The 15,211-nt window shown below is 40.1% G+C and overlaps 3 protein-coding genes across 6 annotated transcripts in view; all 3 read left to right on the plus strand.

The window, feature by feature from the left end:
- The window catches only part of LOC120571336 (chromo domain protein LHP1-like), a 132,728-nt gene that overhangs the window by 88,828 nt on the left and 28,689 nt on the right, over positions 1–15,211 (plus strand). The window lies entirely within an intron of this gene.
- Positions 1–15,211, plus strand: part of LOC120571130 (zinc finger protein 664-like) — a 181,974-nt gene that overhangs the window by 47,909 nt on the left and 118,854 nt on the right. The window lies entirely within an intron of this gene.
- LOC120571227 (receptor-interacting serine/threonine-protein kinase 4-like) lies at positions 87–14,108 on the plus strand. Of its 2 annotated transcripts, XM_039820056.1 has the most exons (12): positions 95–289; positions 1,520–1,662; positions 1,743–1,917; positions 2,262–2,417; positions 3,555–3,703; positions 4,025–4,074; positions 4,391–4,543; positions 4,642–4,724; positions 4,842–4,909; positions 5,890–5,965; positions 8,875–8,921; positions 12,926–13,870. In XM_039820056.1, the coding sequence occupies exons 2-10, from the start codon at positions 1,526–1,528 to the stop codon at positions 5,933–5,935; spliced, it is 1,017 nt and encodes a 338-aa protein (XP_039675990.1). In that variant the 5' UTR covers positions 95–289; positions 1,520–1,525; the 3' UTR covers positions 5,936–5,965; positions 8,875–8,921; positions 12,926–13,870. The 2 variants fall into 2 exon arrangements, with proteins under 2 accessions (XP_039675998.1, XP_039675990.1); XM_039820064.1 differs by lacking the exon at positions 2,262–2,417 and having other exon boundaries at positions 87–289; positions 12,926–14,108.

Raw genomic sequence — 15,211 nt, forward strand, 5'->3', positions numbered from 1 at the left:
CTGATCTTTATCTCATTAGATGGTCAGTTATCTCCATCTAGTGGACAGATAGTAGAAGTCCATCATCTGATGGGGGACTTCTCTCACACTGACTGGGTGTGTGGACAGGTTGGACTGGTTCTGACGTCTCTCTGACTCTGAAGTTATGAACTGTGACGGCGTCTTCAGATCAAATGCACATCGACACCAGGACTGACGAGGGCCAATGAGCAGCTTGTTCTCTCCCAGTGTTTCCTCGACACATGAAGGAGGAAAGTGTCTGTAAACTGACCTGAAGAGACTTCAGCAGGTGAGAATCTGACCAGAGGAATCTGGAAATGGTTGATGAACAGAATCACTTTGATTCAATCCGTTTGACTGGACAGAAGAAATGTTTCTTTCTGGGTTGTTCTTCAGATTTTTATAGACTATGATTCAAATGAGTGTCCATCTGAGTTAAAGGAGATGGTTTGAGAATGATTAGCATGTATAATTGTTGGTAGTTCTCAGGTCTAAACAACAGCAGAATGTTATGAGTTCTCATCAGTGAAAAACAGGGAGAGCCAAAACTGGTCGTACGGCTTTGATCCAAAACCCAGTTGTACTTTGACAGTGAGTTGTATGTACTTTTACTGCATGAGAGAATTACCGTAAGATCATTCTGTACTGCAGTAGAACTACCATCAAATGACGTCTAGTACAAGTTAAAGTTCTGCCTTGAAATTGTTACTGTGGTAAAAGCAAAAAAGTATTATTAGCTAAATGTACTTAAAGTATCAAAGTAAAATGACTGAGTGCAGTAAAATGTCGCCAATATTTACATGTAAAGTTGTTTGTCCTAAAAAGCCGTAAAAAAGCAATAATTTGATTTTTCTTCTGAGTTCATGTCATCAGTGAAAAATGCTGAGTGCCTAAACTGGTTTGACAGCTTGGATCAACTTTTTTGTCTGTTTTTTAACTCTTAAAACTCTGTGTTACGTGCTCAAATACAGCCATCTTCCAACACTGAGACTGACCTGGTATTATTGAAGACCCTTTAGCACAGTCCATGTCTCAACTGTCCCAGACTGCACCAGTCTTTATAACTATTTTTCTAGATGGACCAGAGCCAGCCCAGGGTGGAAGGGGACTTAGGGGCCCTCTGCCGTCAAGAGCCCTAAAGGAAGAGAAAATGTGAACTATTAATTAGGGACCTAACACCGAATGGTGCGAGCACCCTTTTATTTTAGTATGGATTATTATTTGTAAAGATTGGGATGCTTGAAAAACTCATGAAAATTGGCACAGTTAGAACTGGCGTAAATTGCTGTAGTGATGGAGTTTTGGAAGTGGCCAATGGGCTCCATAGCGCCCCCCCCCCCCCTTAAAAGCAAACTTCGGGTTGTGATAAAGTTCCTTTGATGTATTTGATGGGATCATTGCTATCATCTCCTGTCACCCAGCAGGAGTCAGCCATCTTGGATTTTGTGCATTTATTTCCATTTTACAAACCCATGTTGGAGTCACTAAACTAATTATCATGAGTAATTTGCTTCTACAGTGAACTATGGAACAGTTTATTGAAGACTCCAGCCTCGAGGACTGGAAGGTGATTGGCTCCGGAGGTTTCGGACAAATCTACAAAGCCAGGCATCGTCAGTGGGCCTTTGATGTGGCCATTAAACTGCTTCGTTATGACGACGGGTGAGTGCTTACAAAGAGTTTTCTTTTTATAATTACATTAAGTTGTGTGAATCGCTTATAATGCAAACAAACACACACAGGACCAATGCATCTTTGCTGCGTGAGATCAAGAGGATGCAAGAAGCAAGCAGTCCGCATGTTATTCGTGTCCTAGGGGTCTTCAAGGGTCTACCGTCAAACACCAAGTCTGGCTTTTCAAAACAGCTTGGTGTGGTCATGGAGCTCATGGAGAGAGGATCACTGGCCTCCCTACAGGTAACCAGGGGTGGAAGAACCACTCATCTTTTACTTAGAGGTACTCTGTAAAAAAGTACTCTGCTTCAAGTAAAAGTTTTTAATTTAAAATTTAAAAAAAGAACAAAAGTGAAGATTGACTAAATTGAAATTTGAATCTTGTCATTCCAAAAGAAAATCAAATGTAAAGGTTTGAATTATGCAGTTTTTATGTTCAAATTGTTTATATTGAAGGAAAAGAAACAACCTAAAATATAACAGATGATTCCAGACTTTAAAAATGGTAGTGTATACAAAGCAGAAGTCATATTTTGCTCACTAACTCCACTATTTGTCGATCTGTAACTTTGAAAACAATCTTACAGGAAGCCTTGGATGGACCTCCACCCTGGCCGCTGGTCTTCAGACTGGCTCACCAAGTGGCTCTGGGTATAAACTTCCTCCACAGTCTGCCCCGTCCCGTTCTCCACCTGGACCTGAAGCCCCCCAATGTGCTGCTGGACGACTCTCTTAATGTCAAGGTGAGTCCAAGGCTTTCAGGGGAGGTCAGGCCTCTTGCTTACTTTATATTGATATAATAGTTTGCACATTTCATGGAGACTAAATAAAGGCTAAAAGACATGTACTGTAAGCCTGAAAGATACATGTTTTTTCCCTAAATGTTGCAACTTGATAATAAGCAGAAACGACTCTAGATAAAAAGGAAGTGAAAGGGTTTTACTGTTTTAAAAGAACCAAACTCCAGGTCTTAACATTGTACAGTATGAAGCATTATTAAGAGGAGTAAAACTGATCTTTGACTGAAAAAGACAACTTGTTTAATTAATAACTTCACATTAGCACTGATTTCAGGAATACATTTGATTTCCGATTCGATTACATATCAATTTGGGATATTTCAGGGACACTAAGAATTTAGTTCAGAGGGTGTGCTTATATCCGTATTTGTATCCGTACAGTCACAGGCGATATAAGTCAAGACCTGCATGTGTCCTCTCTGTCTTTATAGTTTGTAAATCCAAAATGCAACCAGATATCTGCCTTTAGGTCAGGCACTGCCTTGAGTGGAGCAGCTCTGACTATGTTTTGATTCAAATAAGGTTTGCTCGTCTCTCACATGGCAAGATCTCGTTACACTAAGAACAAAAGGTCACGCGGCACTGACGGGGGTTAAAGCTCCATGCAAAAGGCAAATATTAAGAGATTGTTCTCTGGATTTTATGAATTTTATTTATTTTTTTACAATTGTGTGTATTCTCACAGCAGTAATATCAAAAACTAAATTTTGTGTCATGTCCAAAAGTAACAATTTGAAGATGTGTCAAATAAATAAACTTTTCCTCTTTGTTTTCCTCTTAAGATAATTGAAACCATCACATTCCTCATTTTCTTTACAGTGTTGCTTATCAAAAATAGTTGCCAATTAATACAATAGTGTAAATTGATTAATTATTGGACTAAATGTTTCAGCTGTACTGTATAAACTGCAAAACACATTTGATAAGCTCCTTGTATACTTTGCGTACAAAATTCTTGATTTGTAAAGGAACTAAACAACAAATGCAGTGGAATAGAAGTAAGTGACATAAAGAGAAAATACTCAAACAAAGTAAATCCCTTTTCTGCCACCTTCCTCTCTTTGCTAATTCTTTCTGCAGCTTACAGATTTTGGCCTTTCCCGGATTACCTACAGCGTCACACAGGTTTCCAAGAAGGACGATAAAGAGGGAGGGGGGACGACCAACTACATGCCCCCGGAGGCGTTTGGCTTAACATACAAACCTAAACGAGCCTTTGATATTTACAGGTACAAGAGACCCGAACCAGCACATGGATATGAGCGTTTGATTTATCATATAATAAATAAGTCTAGCGCAGGTTCAGTCTTGACAGGAAGTCAAAATATCAGTGATATAGTCCTTTACAGGTGAGGGAATTGGTAAGAGTATTATAGTATATACAGTATATTCTGGTGACTTCAGGTACTGATTTTATTGTTGTCATTGATTGTGCTCATTCTCACAAAAGCATCAATTTACAAATGACAATAAACCCAATCCATCAAACAATCAGGGTGTGATTGTTATGACATAGGATATTAATCCTGACATGTAACTCTCTCTTTCAGTTATGCAATACTCATTTGGTCCATTGTCACAGGGAAACAACCATATGGAAGTAAGTGACTGTCTTTAGCCTCTCTTACTATCAATGCTCAAATCATATTTAGAGGCGTCACATCTTCAAAAAGCTAAGCGCCACCACCCCGACCTCCCCCTAGTGGATTTGTGTGCTCTTATAATAGGTGCTTTGGTCATACGTACTACAGACAGTAGAGGCCGCTGCCTTTCACCAACCCCGAAAATGGAGGGTAGGGCTCACTTTAGAGTTCCACTCTGGTTGTGTTCAATGGCCAGAACTTATAATAGACAGAGGTTTCAGCGCTAAATTCAAGGCCAGTCTGACAGCCTTTTTAATTCTTCCTCCAATGTAGATGCACAGCCCACCAGAGTGGAGCTCCTCATCCCGGAGGGACAGCGTCCACTGCTGGACGATATCAAGGGCGATGCTCTGGGGTTGGCAGAATTGACAGGACTGTTGCAGAGATGCTGGGACAATAAACCGGAACAAAGGCCTCGAGCCCTTGGTGAGGAACTCCTTCATTCATCTCTGAATTGACACAGAACAATAGCTTGTGATGCCTGGCTCCAACATTACATCTTTACTCTATGTTGTGTATAACAGAGTGTACAACTGAGACAGAACATCTATATAAGATGCACAAAGATGCAATTTTTGACGCTGTCCATGAAGTGCAGAAGAAACTGGTGAGGAACGAATCTCTTCATAAACACTCAGTCCTGCTGAGAGAAATTTTGACAACATGCAGCAAATTACTGTTTTTATCATTGTGTGTAAATGGGTCTTACTCTTCCCATATCCAGGACCAAAAGGCAAAAGAAAAAAGTCATGACACAGCAGGTTCAGAGGGATCAAATCACTGGGGCTTCAGGTCTGTATTTACTGTATATACTACTGTTGCCTGGGTCCAGACCTTTGAATCCCACCACTCCTCCAAGTTAACTGATCCATCTGGCATCACGACATGAAATAGCCTGTTTTTGGTTAAAAAAAAGAATTGAGCCAATGTCTTATGATCAGCTAATCAGCACCATGGGTAGGACTAACTCTGTTGTAAAGCAGGTGACATTGTTCTTTGTTTTGACTTTGCCAGTGGATTACTGGCCATCTGGCATACCGTGAGTCGAAGATTTTACTGGACGTCCGGCCCTGTTTGTCTTTACCTTTTAATTTGCGAGCATCCTCTGGGTACTGGGCTCTCTGGCCAATCTCAAACAAGTTAGTTAAAATTATGCTTACTTCTTAGGCTCCACGGTAGTCTACTCTGTAGCGACTATTGTTGCTTTAAAACAGTGAATAAATAGTTTTAAGCGGAATGACTCATGTTATTATCAGAATTTAAACTAAAACTAAACTAATTATTGTATCCCCATTTAAGTTAGCATAGTGCTTAACCCAAAGTTGGCCAGCTCATACTGGAAGTCTCTGGTGATTGGTTAGGGAAAATTCACCTCTTTCCTGAACCAGGTGACACAAACACCTTCCCTACTACTGTTGCGGCTCTAAAACTTCCCAAATGTCCCTGGTTCTCCAGGGGGGATTTGCACATGGATTTACCCCAGAAAGGACAAGCCCCTAACCCTAACCGAATGGGACAAAAGTCTTCCCAAGTGTTTTCACACAGCAATACTAGGTGCTAGCTGAAAAGGTTCCACGTTTTTAGGTCTATTTTGATTTTCATTTGAACTTGGCCTACTTGGCCTCAAATGGCAGAATAGCCCCATCGCTCTGAGATTAAATGCTTGTGCTTCAGGTCCTGTTAGCATATGTGTAGACTCACTACACAGTGTATGTGTAATGTGAAAGAATGTAACCTCTCCTCTGGGATTCATGAAATCATTCTTCTTTTAGCGGAGGAGATCCAAAAGTCCCTGAGTGGAGTGAAGCTGTCTGCTGATCCACCCCAGAGTGAAATGGACACTCTCAGGTATGGACAGACAACAAGAGCTCACACTCAGCAGGAGCCTCTAATTTCTCTGCTCTGGTCCGTCATCATGAAGGACTTCTTATTTCTGTTAATCTTGTTCAGAGGAGAAAAGAGTCCCGAGTTAGGAAACACATGGATCCACAGAAGTCTTATTGAATGGAAACATTCATCAGAAACATTAAAAACTTGGCTGTAAAATCATTCTCATTTTAGTCCTGCTAGCAGTTTGGCTCTGGGGATGGTAATGTTGGTCCAGACTGAAATAACTCAACAACTTCTAAATGTGTTGACATGACATTTTGTTCTTCCTCTCATATGCCAGTGAAAAAGTCATGGATAGGGCTGTGACGATAACCGCATGTTTGTTTTTTTAAAGCCACACTATCACAATATATTTCACATATCAATGTCACCTTTTGGATGTTTTCAACACCAGGGCGGACGGGGTTAGTTGTAACGTTACTCAACGACGCTGAGAGACGGGTGTGGGTGGGGATTGCTGGGGGAATCTCCAGGGCGGCAAGGACGTTCGATTGGCTGTTGTCGGCAGCTGAAGATCTCCCAGCTGCCCGGGAATTATCTCCCCCTTCACTTTGTTGTAATTTTAACTAGTCGTTTTGGTGCCTAACCCACCTTTCATCGGGTTAATGTAGCTAACTGTAAAGACAGCTAAACACGAAGGGGGAAGAAATTCGGCAAGGAGGAGATTTCCGGGCATGAACACGGTAGCACTAATGGAGACGTAGCTAACGTTATGGATGGACGTTGTTCTGACTCGGGTGCCTGGGTCTGCTATGGTCTGTTTCCCCACGCTTCATTAAACTGCTGTTAGCGTCGTTAGCACCCGGTACTGGAGTTAAGTGCTGGCCGAGTTTGGATCGCTCTAATGATAGGGGCTAGCTGCTAGCTGACTGGGGGCTAACGGTAACTAGCTAGTTATATGTTCCAGGGCTGTTGTCAGCTGTCATCCCGACTGAAGTCTCTCTGCGCCAGGGGAGTGAGGCAGACAGACCAGGGTGTGCTAGCTGGCTAAATTAGCATTAGATTAATCGTCTATCTAAACGGCTAACATTAACGTTACTGTTGAAATTATTCGTGGGTTAGCCCAGTGCTGTTAAAGCTGCAGTAGGTAAGATTGTGAAGATCCTGGACTTTGCCAACAAATTTGAACATCGACAACTTCTCAGTCCCTCCCCCCTTTCTGTTGCAGTCCAAACCGTCTCCTAAGCAACTTGACAACTGCATAGGCATGTCAGACATTTTCAATAACTAACTAAAACACTAACACAATGTTAACTTTACTTACCAACAGTAAAACGATGCTAACTAGCAGGCTACTGTTAGCCATTTCAGCATCATATCAGACCGACCACTGTGCAAACGTTACAATTATCCTCACCAACGTAGCTTTGTGGACTTTTGACTACTAATAACCAAGTGAAAGATAAATCATTCATGGTAATTATATTACCTGTCGAGAAGAAATGTGGCTACATCTGCATTGTTCTTCAGATCTTTAAAATCCCGGAGCTCACGCCACCTCAGAAAAGCCACTTCACCCGAGTTTTGGGAAACTTTTCTGCAGCTCGTGCGAAGGGAAAGGGGGAGGGGAGAACCCTCTTATATGCGTGTACGTGCCTGAGCAGTGATTGACAGGCAGATAGACACCCTCTATGGCCCTGATTGGAGAAAATCAACCGGGAGCGGTGGAATTTTTGCCAATCACACTACAGGCTGTAGGTGGTGCCAGAGGAGCTGGATTTTTTTATATTACATAATTCATGTGGTTCTACTGGAACATAGGGTCAGTTTCAGCAAATATGACAGAAAGTTAGTTTTATAAGACTTACCTACTGCATCTTTAACTGTGGTCAAAACAATCATACTACTAATAACTTTATGAGCGTGTTGAAAGATCTTGTAACCCTATAATGTTATCCACTAAGAATTAGCCTTAACGTTAGCTACTTGTCAACCAGCACATTGTAGTAACGTTAAGCTGGATCGATAGTGATATGTATCAATAAATATGATCTCTGCTGTATTACTGTGTTGCAAAGCGGCATGTAATTAATCACAATTCTACACAGTATTTCTTTCAGTGACATTGTATGATTTACAATTACTCTCGAATGTAGCATCTGGGTGCCGTGTTTTGACGGACATTACGCGTAACTAGAGGGTGAAAGGTTATATGACGCCACTGACAGGCGACTCAAGGAAACGTCCCGTGTCAATAAAATAACAGATTTCTCTGGGTTTGTAATTTGGTGAAAACATTTGGGATAGTGCGTAAGTGTAGTGTAGATGTGTAAGAACACAACGCATAAAAATATATAACAGGTATGATTGTTTTTAGACATTTTAATGCAGAAATGTTACATATTGTACCTTTAAGTCAATGTACCTTTTAAGTCAATGATTTTTCTGGGGTAACAGTATTCATTTTACCGGCAGTATTGACAACAGATAAAGCCACCATGTCTTGAGAAGCTCAAGCTTGTTAATTTATTGTTCACTTTTAACTCACTTTACATCACCTTTGCTATCTCTTTTTACTCTTGGTTTTCCTTACGGCCGCACTCATATCCTACTCTCCATTACCGCTTGCTCTCTTTGCGCTACCACACGGGCACTGACGTCACTCATTTAAGGCACTCTGCCATTCTCCTTTTATCTTACGCTACTCTCATAACGGCTTTGCTGTTGACCACCATACCGCGGTGATACGTTGCTTCTTCACCGCGGTAAGAAAAAAAACTATACCGTCACAGCCCTAGTCATGGAGACAGTTTACTGAGATGAGTTTCTCTGTCTCTCTGACAAACTAAGGAACACAGCTTCATGTTGAAAAGCAGTTAGGACTCATCTTGAATAGAAAATCATTCTGTCTGTGTTTCTTCCTCCAGGGTGGACCAGGGTGGAGAGCAGGGGTTAAGACTTCGTCTGATGAAGTGTAAGTGTGGATTTAATTTGACTAATGAAGACAGAAAACCTATTCTAACATTCAAGTGCAAATGGAGATGCATATCCCAAAATGCAATACAATTGGTTTATGGATTCTGAAAGCTGAAGTTCTAATGTTTGTAAAACAGTATATACAACAATCACATCTTCTGCAAATAGAACATTATGAAAAAGTGAGTTTTCTTAACTACACCATGGGTGGACTCTCAGGCTTTTAAACTTCATAGCAGTATAAAGAATAGTTTAGGAACAACTAAGAACAATGAATAATAAGGAGGATCTCCAGGGTCTTGGAAAATGAAATTTCTTTATTTCATATTTAATTGTACATTAAAACAGGAATTAACAAATTGGTTTTTAAAATCATTAATTAATCCTTTATTTAATAGCCGGAAACGTGGAGATCTATAACGTTCTGACGGAAAACAGTAACTGTGAAATATAGTGAAATAAGTCCCACTCCCACTCTCACTCTGTTTATTTTTAGCCCAGAAAATGTGTTTGAAACAGGTTCAGCCGTTCGCCTTCAGTTAAAAAACATAAATCAATCTCTCTTGTTCGCTTGCTTAGTAAACCGCGGCAGAGGTGGGTGTGTATCTGCGTGTGTGTGTGTGTGTGTATGTGTAGGCTATGTGTGTCAAGGGAAACTCTAAATTTCAGAGTACCCTCACTGAAACATCAAGCAACCCCATAGCACCAGCAAAAGAAATCTCTGGCGCCACCACAGCCCTAGTCCTCCAGTGAAGTCCTGGTTTCTCCCAGTCCTCGGTGAAAGCTGCGGCTGGCGTTTACAGCTGACTGTCCCTCACGGCGGCGCTAGCTTAAACGTAAACAATTAACAGTTAACGCTTAAAACTTTTCCAAAGCTAGTGAAAACAAAAACACAGCTAACCTGCCTGAACTTCACTTACAACTACGGGATAACATGTTACCAAACTGAGAGTTGAACACGACTGTTAGCTGCAAAAATGATACTTTAGTATCTATTAGTCTCCAAACATCAGTCAGCTGGACATTAAAGTTAGTTTTTCTCTCCTCTGCTGACTGCATGTTTCGTTACATGTCATTTAGCAGATGCTTTTATCCAAAGTGACTTACAATTGCTACATACATCAGAGGCCGCACGCCTCTGGAGCAACTATGGGTTAAGTGTCAGGAACACATTGGTTGATATATTGCAGTGGGAATTGAACCCAGATCTCCCACACCAAAGGAATGTGTCATATCCACTGCGCCATCACCACCCAGAAATATTTTTATAATATAGTTTCTCCCTCCAACGTGCTCTACATGTCCTCTCTGAATTCCTCCTTTCTTTTCTACACCCCAACAAAGTCATCTGATTGGCTAGGAGTGTAGCTATACAGAAAATAATTCACTTAGATTACTCCACTAAAAATACATTACACTTCACTTCAAAACAAAGGATTATGGGAAATGTATTTGGCATTGTATTTACCCAGTTATGAACTGAAACACCATTTATTCATGTCGTTAACTATATAAAATAAACCCTTTAATTATATTTATTTAACAGTATTTGTGTAGGTCCCTACACTTGATTTTCTTGCCTGACGTACGAAGATAAATTTCTATTATGAAAGTTTCTGTTTTTGTGGCTGGAAAGATTTAATTAATTAATTTAAAATCCACAAACAGAACAAACTGAACACGTTGATCCAACAGAACTAATAAATACATAAATACATGAATCAACAGTCGAGCCAACAGAAAGCTAACTTTGTTTCTTTATTTTTTATTCACACATAAGTTGTTGTGTTCAAGTAGCCTTCAGTTTTCTTCTCTGGATGTTTTTAATGAATAAGCGTTGAAAAAACTCACAGTTCATAAACACAACACAGCATGATTAATGTCACAAAGATGTTTAAAAGGTGAATAAAGTGAGTTGAGGTAGATTTATCTTCCAGTTCCTCCCTGATGGGAGACCTGGTATCAGATATACGACACAGACGCAAACATACCATACAGTGGTATGCAAAATTTTGGGCACCCCTGTAAATTTTCATGATTTTCCTTTATAAATCATTGGTTTTCTGGATAAGAAATGTCAGTTAAATATATCATATAGGAGACAAACACAGTGATATTTGAGAAGTGAAATAAAGTTCATATGATTTATGGAAAGTGTGCAAGAATTATTTAAACTAAATTAGGCATGTGCATGAATTTAGGCACCCTTGTCATTTTATTGATTTCAATACCTTTAGCACTAATTATTAGAACTCAAAATTGGTTTGGTAACCTCAGTGACCCTTGACCTCCATACACAGGTGAATCCAATCATGAGAAAGGGTATTTAAGGAGGCCAATTGTAAGTATTTCTCCTCTTTGCATCTTCTCTGAAGCATGGCAACATGGGAGCCTCAAAACAACTGTCAGATGACCTGAAAACAAATATTGTTCAACATCATGGTTTAGGGGAAGGATACAGAAAGCTCTCAGTTTCAACTGTGAGGAACATTGTGAGGAATTGGAAGACCAGAGGCACAGTTCTAGTTAAGGCCCTAAGTGGCAGACCAAGAAAAATCTCAGATAAGCAGAGGCGCAGGATGGTGAGAACAGTCACAGTCAACCCACAGACCAGCTCCAAAGACCTACAACATCATCTTGCTGCAGATGGTGTCACTGTGCATCGTTCAACTATTCAGCGCACTTTACACAAGGAGATGCTGCATGGACGAGTAATGTGGAAAAAGCCTTTTCTCTGCACACGCCACAAACGGTGTCGCTTGAGGTATGCTAAAGCACATTTGGACAAGCCAGCTTCATTTTGGAATAAGGTGCTGTGGACTTATGAAACTAAAATAGAGTTATTTGGGCAAAACAAGGGGTGTTATGCATGGCAGAAAAAGAACACAGCATTCCAAAAAAAACACTTGCTACATACAGTAAAATTTGGTGGCGGTTCCATCATGCTGTGGGGCTGTGTGGCCAGTGCAGGGACTAGGAATCTTGTTAAAGTTGAGGGTCGCATGGATTCCACTCAGTATCAGCAGATTCTGGAGAACAATGTCCAGGAATCAGTGACAAAGTTGAAGTTGCGCCGGGGCTGGATATTTCAACAAGACAACGACCCTAATATAAGGCATTCATGCAGAGGAACAAGTACAACAACGTTCTGGAATGGCCATCTCAGTCCCCAGACCTGAATATTATTGAAAAGTTGTGGTGTGATTTAAAGCGGGCTGTCCATGCTCGGAAACCATCAAACCTGACTGAACTGGAGATGTTTTGTAAAGAAGAATGGTCCAAAATACCTTCCGCCAGAATCCAGACTCTAATTGGAAGCTATAGAAAGCGTTTAAAGGCTGTTATTTATGCAAAAGGAGGATGCACAAAATATTGAGTTAATTATTCTTTTGTGGTCCCTAAATTTATGCACATGCCTAATTTAGTTTAAATAATTCTTGCACACTTTCCATAAATCATATAAACTTTATTTCACTTCTCAAATATCACTGTGTTTGTCTCCTATATGATATATTTAACTGAAATTTCTTATCCAGACAACCAACGATTTATAAAGGAAAATCATGAAAATTTACAGGGGTGCCCAAACTTTTGCATACCACTGTAAATACTCATTTTTCATACATAAACTGATATTTCTATAAAGTGAACATCAGCTAATATAAGTTTTAGAAAGCAGATGGTTCAGAGCTGCTTTGTGCTGCAGTAGAAGAAGATGTGACAGTTTTATTAGTGAGACTTTATTCAGTTCATGTTTCTAGATTTGGATCATCAGCTGTCATCATCGGGTCAACACGAGGACAAGAAGCTGAACATTGTTGACATGTTGACTCTCATGTTCACTAACTGTTCATGTTGTTAGAACTGGATTGTTAAACATCACTCACAGCTGAATATGAAATGAACGTTTGAATGATTTTCTTTCAGTAATTGTCAGTAAAGTTGTTAATAAATCATCACGTGATAACCTGCAGCTGTATTGTGTCTTGTTCTCTCCATCAGATGTCTGTGAACTGGAACTGGACACAAACACAGTACAGAGATACCTCAAACTGTCTGACAACAACAGGAAGGTGACACGTGTGGAGGAGCTTCAGTCATATCCTGATCATCAGACAGATTTAACTACTGGCCTCAGCTGCTGTGTAGACTGGTCGCTGTTACTGGGAGGTCGAGAGGAGAGGAGTGGTTGATATATCAGTGTGTTATAGAGGAATCAGCAGGAGAGGAGAGAGTGTAGACTGTAAGTTTGGATGTAATGATCAGTCCTGGTATCTGAACTGCTCTGAAGAAGATGGTAGTTACTCTGTCTGGTACAATAAGAAACACACATACATCAACACCTCCTCCCCCTCTTCTGACAGAGTAGCAGTGTATGTGGACATTCCTGCTGGCACTCTGTCCTTCTACAGAGTCTCCTCTGACTCACTGATCCACCTCCACACCTTCAACACCACATTCACTCAATCTCTTTATCCTGGGTTTATGGTCTGGTCTGGTTCCTCAGTGTCTCCGAGTCCTCTGCAGGACTAAGAGTCTCTCCTGGGGACAGAAACACTGACTGAAGATCAGCTGCTGAAATCAAAGTTCAGTCTGTTTACCATCACACACACTCTGCACTGTGAAGAAGATCTGAGACTCAAACACAAAAACATTCATCTGATTTCATCTCTGGGATTATCAACGGCCAAAATCTATACGTTTCATCTTTAGGGCTATCATTTGTTTATTTGATCATATCATGATTTCATTCATCAGTTGACTCTCTTTACTGAGATTGATACAACCCCCCCCCCAATAATCAAAAACTATGTGACTCAGTGCAGCCTACTCCAAAAACCTATTATATTTTCTTTACATACATAAATACATTTGCACCATAAATGAATGCAGAAAAGGCAAAACTTGTGCAGAAAAATAAACCAGAATGCAGAAAAAAGTGTTTGATGTTCAAAACTCTCCCAATGTTGAACCCAAAGTTCCCCTGTTGGGTTCAACATCATCAGTATTCAGCCTGAGGTGGATCTTTGCCTCACAAAGTCATAATTATGACTTTCCATGAGTATTTTACTAATGTTCCTAACACTTGATTCATTCTGTGTTGTTAGTTTTCTCCTGTTGGTCTCTTTCATACTTTTGCTCAACTTGCTCATCAGTGTTGTGCATGAACGCGCTAAAAGTTAATGAAACCTTTTCAGACTAAAGTCTTTAAAAATCTATCATTTTAATCTTGTTGCACATCATAAGACTTGTGCCTAAGATAGAAAATATATCATCTTTCAGAACCTTGAAGGCTCCATAATTTCACACTCTGAAATGTACACAATGAGTACTTTTACTTTGAATACGTCAAGTTAGTGCTGAATAAGTATGTAGCCTACTTTGACTCAAGTAGACTTTCTGATGCAGGATATTTACTTGTAACAGAGTATTTATACACTGTGGTAGCCTATTGCTACTTTGACTTTAATCTTTAGTTTAGTTTTGTCACTTTTTATTTCACTTTTATTCTGCTCAACCTGAGGCAGATTATTTTGATGATTAAGAAATGAACACATGTCTTGTTTGCTCGCCCTCATGTTCTCTTAAAAAACAACCGTTCAAACACAAGCTCCAGTGTAATGAAATCCAGTATTTTTGAGGCAGAAACAACCTTTCAGTGTAAAGGATGTATTGCTTCTTAAAGAATGTATTTAAACTGGTTAAGTTCTTGTGGGCTATAATCTGTCAGATAGAATTTAAATCCAGTATTTTTGAGGCAGAAACAACCTTTCAGTGTAAAGGTAGGGGCTGCGATCACTTTTTTGCAGAACAGCAGAAGCGCGTGTCCCCCCCTCCCGCTTCAGGTGACTGATGGACAGACAGGTGCTGCTGTCGGATCACTTTCCTTCTTCAGTTGTTGGATGGAAAGTTGGAGATGTTTCCAATCAGCAGAAATCAGCTGGGACAGCCAACCAACACACACACTGTGAGTCCAACCACTTTAATTAATGCTGACTTTGTGAATATTATATCTGAACTTTTAGCTTCAGTCTTCATCACAGACAGTGTTGGGAAGGATACTTTCAAAACGTATTTCGTTACAGAATACAGAATACATGCCCACAAATGTAATTTGTAACGTATTCCGTTACGTTACTCAATCTGAGTAACGTATTCTGAATACTTGGATTACTTCAGGATTACTTCCACATTGAATTGCGTTTTATAAGTGTAGGAATGCAGCTATCACATCCAGCTTACTAAACAGGCCTATAATGGTGTGTTCTTTTTATTCCAACTAGCTGA

The sequence above is a fragment of the Perca fluviatilis genome, chromosome 2 (assembly GCF_010015445.1).
Source record: "Perca fluviatilis chromosome 2, GENO_Pfluv_1.0, whole genome shotgun sequence".
NCBI classification, from domain to species: domain Eukaryota; kingdom Metazoa; phylum Chordata; class Actinopteri; order Perciformes; family Percidae; genus Perca; species Perca fluviatilis.

What these genes read in the sequence shown, in the direction of transcription:
- LOC120571227 (XM_039820056.1), top strand. Translation starts at nt 1,526, where the DNA reads ATGGAACAGTTTATTGAAGACTCCAGCCTCGAGGACTGGAAGGTGATT. An exon ending in GATCACTGGCCTCCCTACAG is followed by an intron (nt 1,918 to 2,261) that starts GTAACCAGGGGT and finishes ACAATCTTACAG; the next exon opens with GAAGCCTTGGATGGACCTCC. An exon ending in AGGGAAACAACCATATGGAA is followed by an intron (nt 4,075 to 4,390) that starts GTAAGTGACTGT and finishes CCTCCAATGTAG; the next exon opens with ATGCACAGCCCACCAGAGTG.